This window comes from Humulus lupulus, chromosome 1 (genome assembly GCF_963169125.1).
Source record: "Humulus lupulus chromosome 1, drHumLupu1.1, whole genome shotgun sequence".
Lineage (NCBI taxonomy): Eukaryota > Viridiplantae > Streptophyta > Magnoliopsida > Rosales > Cannabaceae > Humulus > Humulus lupulus.
In genome coordinates, this window is record NC_084793.1 from 15,610,519 (window position 1) to 15,617,089 (window position 6,571).

Genomic DNA, 6,571 nt, shown 5'->3' on the forward strand with positions numbered 1-6,571 from the left:
GAGTATTTTTTTTAAAAATTCATTTGTTACTTCAGACAAGTAGTATTTTTATGAATTTTTTAGTTAGTTCCTAATTGTATAAATAAATTACTTGATGAAAACTATTCAAATTCAATCTAATAATAATGTGCTATTTTTATGACTTAAAATAATCAAGTAAAAACTAACCCTACCAAACATTAATTTGATTGATTAATAAGTACATGATAATTTCATAACTACATATTACTCATATTCCATGTCTTAATAAATCATTATATGCAGATATGGAACCTAAATACTCAGATAATTGCTGGTGAATGCTTAATTTTATGTAAAACAAAACAAAATTAAACATGCTTTAGGTTTTTGATAGAGTGGTGGATTAATTAGTTTATTTTTCCCTTTAAAAAATATATTTCTATCCACGTTGACTTGCCAATAATTATATTGGGGTTTGAATATTTCTTTAATTAGTCATCACGATTTATCAAAAATAAATAAATAAGAAAGAAAACATATAACATCAGCAAAATGCCTCTTCCTCATCAATTTGTCAAATAATTTTTTATTTCTCTCCTCCCTTTTCAAAATGTCTTTAATAATTCACCTTATACAAATATTATTAAGTCTATTTTTATATAGTAAAAAGAAAAAAAATCCAAACGCCAAAGATATATTTATATGTTTTTCTTCCATTATGAATATGTATATATTAAATACAAACAATATAATCATAAAAGAAATCAATAATTAAGCTCCTCGAATTCGATTGCTCCCTCTAGATCTCTCCCTGAACTATTTTACAGTCTAAAAAACTAAGCCAATATATATAATATGATATCATTATGTATATTACTCAGTGCCAAGAATAGCCAAGGTAAGAAGAGGTGTATGGATTAAAATCAGAAAGTGGTGAAAAAAGAGGTATTTTTGCATGAGAATTTGGATTTGTGTCATGCAAGAAAGAAGATCTGCAAAGTGGGCACGTGAAGTGATTTGAATCAAGCCACCTCTCAATGCACTTGATGTGGAACACGTGTCCACATTTGGACAGTTGACTGACCACATCTTCCTTCTCAAACTCCACCAAACAGATTGAACAGGGTTCCTCCTGATCCTTCTCAGCCTCATCATGACCACAAACGACGTCGTTTCTTGGTGATTCCCCATCTCCACATTGACCCAATTTCAAGTCAACATACCTAGAGATTGGAAGCCATGGCTGAACAGCACTATTGACATGGCTGCTACTAGTGCTTCTGTTACTCTCCAAAAATGGCTGATCATTCTCACAAGTGAAGAACATGATATTCCTAACTAACCCAAGAAGAGCTTTCTTGAGTTGAAGCAATGGGATCCAAACACAAGTGTAGAAGACAATGGTAACTACACAAAACCTAGACTGTGAAACCACTAAGCATATCATCTTTGCCCTAATAAATTGATCTTTATATATAATGTACTCTCAATTTTTGTAAAGAAACCTTTCTTGTGGTAATGAAAGACTTTTGGGTTGGTACTTAATGAACAAAACAAAGTGAGGAAGACTTCCCATTTATAGAGTGAAGAAATGAGCTTTTTTGTGAGTCAAAACGCTAAGACTTAATAATTTAATGAGGTTTTGTTTTTGTTTAATGAATAATATTTAAGTGTTTGAAAATTTAATGTAGCTTTGCGCTTAATAAGGTGGATTATTAAAATAAAATTTTGTATTATAATCAAAGTTCGATCGAAATGGGCAGGGGTTGCAATACAAGGCCGGCGCCGATCGACCCCACATCCTCGTAATCCAAATACTAAATATAAGAATAATAATACATTAATTAGATCTTCTTGTAGTTTGTAAAACAAAACTAATGACACCTTATATAGTAATTACGTTAACTTAGAATTGATGCATTTTATTGCAACTAGGAATATATATATACATTACATTAATTAATCACCTTGGCCTTAGAGTCAAGTCTGTTTCCAGCGAATAATTACTTCATATTATATAATTTTATAAATTACATTGTTGTTGTAATTAAGTATTTTGGTTAAAGCTTATCGGACCATCTCTAAATTGTGTGCCAAATTTGGAAGAAAAAAAAAAAAGAGCCAATGTTATATTTTGCTCAATATTTGTAATTGTTATCCAATACACAAGATACAAATTAATTTAAAAAAAGTCAACAATTCATTTAATATTTATTGATAATATACAAAAAGTACCAATTCTTTTCATTTTTTATTGTAAAAAAGTAGTTATTAATTGTTAATTCATAAATTAGTGACAATATGATAAATAAAAAAATGACATTAATTGTTGTGTCAAATTTGACTTATGTTATATTTTGTGCCAAATTCGGCACAATTTTTAGTATGTGTCAAATTTGGAATACATTTAAGAATACTATTTGAGTTATAATTTTACTAAAATGTGTTAAATATAACAATGCACCACATTTTTGACACTCTAATCTTTTTATTCACTCGCCATTTCACTGTTATTCAATCAAATAACACTAGTACATTTACAAATTAATTGGGTAATCACGGCATACATATATTAATGTGGAAGTAGATTTTTTTCTGGTTAAGGTTATATTAAACAAAATTCAGAATACATTAAATATTAATCAAAATACATAAGTAAAACAACTTGGAGTGTATATCAGAATGCATTGTATTAGTGTTATTTCATTCTTTAAATTGGTTTTTGTTTATTTAATTTTTTTGGGATTTACTGCATGGATTATAAATAAAAAGCAATGATATGTACACCTAAAATATATATCAAAACATCTTTTTAAAATAGTGAATCTTAATTTAAATAAATTTAATTAGTTAGACTAAACTGTCAAATCATTGTACTCATAAATAAATAGATGCTTGTATAAGTTCCAAACGTGTCTACACCAAGTACATAAATGTATAATGATTCCCTTCAATTGGGGAATCAAGTTGAGCATGATATAATTTAACAATTGACAACGTTAATGCTAGAGCTAGAGCTACCTACTCTTTCATTAAAACCATCAATTAAGATTAAATTAAAACTTCCGTGATTAGCTCCTTCACTCTGGTTCAACTTGTTTGTTTGCACATATATACTTAATTGCTATAAAGTTAAATACAAACGTAAATCTAAGATTTATGTTTTGAATTAATTTGAAGTGGCCTTTCAAATTTTGATTTTTTGCTGAGTAATTGGATTTTTAGTTATATATATTTTGTTTTTTTGAGATAATATATTATCTCAGAACGAGTTATGACATATAATGAATAAGTGGACCAACTTATTTATATTATTGATGATCATCAACATCGGCAGTCATTAATCAATAGTTGTATGTAGTATATATTAAAAAGAAATATATAATATATATTACAATGTCTGTACTACCATTAATAGTAGTATATGTATCAATTATTTAGTCAATTTTGATCACTAAGTGCAATGAGTAATGAATTGTTTTATTGGGTCAGATAAATAATAAAACTCGTATATATATATATAGTATGCTTAGAATAATGATATGTACACTAAAATATTACACCAACTGATGTGATATTGTTATATAATGAATCTCGCCTAAAATAAATTTGATTGATTAAATAAAACTGATACATCAGTTCAGTTGGTGTAATGTTTTGATACATATATCATTATTCAGTCTCCTTAATCAATTTTTATAAAAAAAATTAAGACAATGCACACACAAATCAACAACACTTTGGTGAATGTAGGCTGCTATAGCCTTTTCTTATTACTACAACTAAAAAATTGTAAACTGTAAACATCACATGATTAATTATGTCAAGTTAAAAAAAAAAAAGCACATGCGCTAGTTAATTAACATGCGCTATCTAACTATATTTATTATTTATTAAAATTAATGATACATTGATCAAATTAATTTATTACACTATGATTAGATGAAGAGTAATGATATGTGCTTGGATTGTGCAAACCACCAAATCTGAATAAACCGTCAAAATCGACAAAAAAATAAAACATTAATAACCCGACAAAAAATCAAACCTCTCCAATTATTATATTAGGTGGTTTGGAAAGTATACAAATACATCTAATATAACCCGAATAAATTGTGTAAGAGTGTTTTTTTCATTTATATATTAATATATTACGTATATTATTACATATATTATATGTAATATTAAATATTATTTTTAAATTTTTAATAGTGAATTTAGAATAATGTTTTAAAGTTTCAATTTAAAATAATATATCTAAATTTAGAAGATCTATATACTATACTTTTTAGTTTGTTGAATCTAATTATTTGAGGTTAAATTTTTTTTTTAATTGGACGAGTTAGATTTGAATTTTTGCAATCTGATTTTTTACATTAAGTTGACTAAAATATGTTATAAATCGATCAAACCGACCAATAACCACTCCTAATATGTGTACACAAAATATACACCAAAATATTACACTTAATAGTATTTTTTTGAATTAATCACATTTATTTAGGATAAGATGTGCTCTGTATATCATTACTCTTGAAATATCAGTGATGATAAAAATAATTCTTATGTATATATATATATATATATTTATAGCACACACGCTTGCTTAGGAGAAACATAAACTAATATATGAGACTAATTGATTGAAACATACATAAATGCAGCAATTACCCTGCATTTGTGGGGACAGGGGCAGTTCTTCTAACCCCCATAGGGTTGACTGTACCTTAAACCATAATAGGAGAAAAAGAAAAAAAGAAAGAAATAATAATAATAATAATAATAATAAAAATAAAATAGGCCGACCAAATCACAACGAAGTTATAAAGAATAGAGAGCATTAGAGAATTTGATGGGCGAGTTCAAGTTGTGCTTAGCATTTAATCAAACGAGTAGCTTAGAATATATATATCCAAAACAAAAGGGTCTCTCTCTCTCTCTCTTATTATTAATAACACTAATTATTAAGCATTTGAATTAACTATACATTGTGACTAATGTAATATAACAAAAGAACTAAACAATGACCGACCACGTGGAATGCGCAACAGGCGCAGCACACGCCGGGGAGCGGCGCCTACCCCTTTTGCTTCTGTCGATTTTCCACTGTCAATTCTTTTTATGTCTTTCGGGCGCTGTCAAGTACCACCAAATCCAACTCACAATATAAATATTTTATATCTACAAAGGCTTAGAGAAACGGCAATATATGACAAAGGAGCTTGGGTTGGCAATGTGTCTGTGACCAATGCGTAACATCATGGCAAAGAAAATATGAAGACTTTTTGAGCTATCCAAATCTGTGTGTGTGTGAGTGTGAATGGAAGCAAATCTGTGCACATGATGAGTACTATTTTCTTCCTCTAATATACATTGAATAGCTACATATTTGTGTAGCCGAATCTTCAAAAATAAGATGGATACTCGTGTGTTTGTAGGTTTATATCTTACTAATAGGGATATGTAAAAGGTCATTTATGGTAAAAAAAAAACAGATCAAATAAAATACCTCCTAGTAACAAAAGGTCACGGAAAGTTGTAACATTTGTCAATAGTCCTTTAAAAAAATCCTAAAAGGTAATTTTTCAAGGGAAATTTCACATTAATACTAATAGGAAATTTGAGTTTTAATGCTTAATGGGGTCCTAATTAAAAAAAATGCTAAGGATTTTGACATTTCAAAATGATGCCAATTGTTGTTACTATACCCGAAATTCCCTTGGCATAAGTTTTATAATTTTTCTCTTTTCCACAATCGATTCATTTCAACTCTCTCTCTAGAAAATATCCACGAGTATTTTGAGCAATTTTTCAAATCAAAATAATTTTTTAATTAATTTTTAACATGTTTTATACAAAATAAAGTATATATAAAAATTAATAGCATAGAAAACACAACAAAATAACCTAAAAAATTACTAATAATCACATAAAATCAATATGCTTCATAAAACACATGAAAATCCATCAAATTATTCAAACATATCAAATAATTCAATTTTAAACATGTTCATACATGAAAATAAAGATTACCAAATGCTCTGAGACCAGTGGTTAGGAAAACTTTATATAAGATCTTTATTTATTTTCATGTAGATTTAATATTAAACAAATTAATATGAGATAACCTAGAACATGTTTCTAAAATTGAATTCAAAGAGAAACAAAGACATAGAATACTTACAGTATACGCAGCAGAATGAAAGAGTTCTTCCTTCAGTTTCTCTAACTCTTGTATCATCTCTGTCGCAGAGTATTATCATGAAACTGAATCGATCTTCTATTTTCTTCACAGCCTTCCAATGTATCCTTAGAATCACCTAAACTAGTGTGGGCAATTCTTAACACATGAGATAGAAACAGAGAAGAAGAAGAGAAAATAATCAAAGAGGCTTAGAAAAAGACTTGTGTTTAGAGAAAATATAAAACTATCAGAAAATCAGTGATTAAACTTGTCTGTCGTCTCAGAAATCTTAACTTCTGACTTCTCTCTAAGCACTCATTTTATAGACTCAATTAGGCCATTTAATTTAATTAAAAAATCAATAAATAATAGTCATTTTAAAGCCCTATGTCGAAATTATCATGGGCTTTAGGCCCGTGAAATTTT

At 28.0% G+C, this 6,571-nt stretch overlaps 1 protein-coding gene across 1 annotated transcript; it reads right to left on the reverse strand.

The window, feature by feature from the left end:
• Positions 1 to 838: 838 nt before the first annotated feature.
• LOC133785500 (RING-H2 finger protein ATL18) lies at positions 839 to 1,500 on the reverse strand. Its single transcript, XM_062224750.1, has one exon. It carries the CDS (start codon positions 1,406 to 1,408, stop codon positions 839 to 841), a length of 570 nt encoding a protein of 189 aa, XP_062080734.1. The 5' UTR covers positions 1,409 to 1,500.
• Positions 1,501 to 6,571: the final 5,071 nt, after the last annotated feature.

Coding starts and splice junctions, on each gene's coding strand:
- LOC133785500 (XM_062224750.1), bottom strand. CDS start 1,408: ATGATATGCTTAGTGGTTTCACAGTCTAGGTTTTGTGTAGTTACCATT.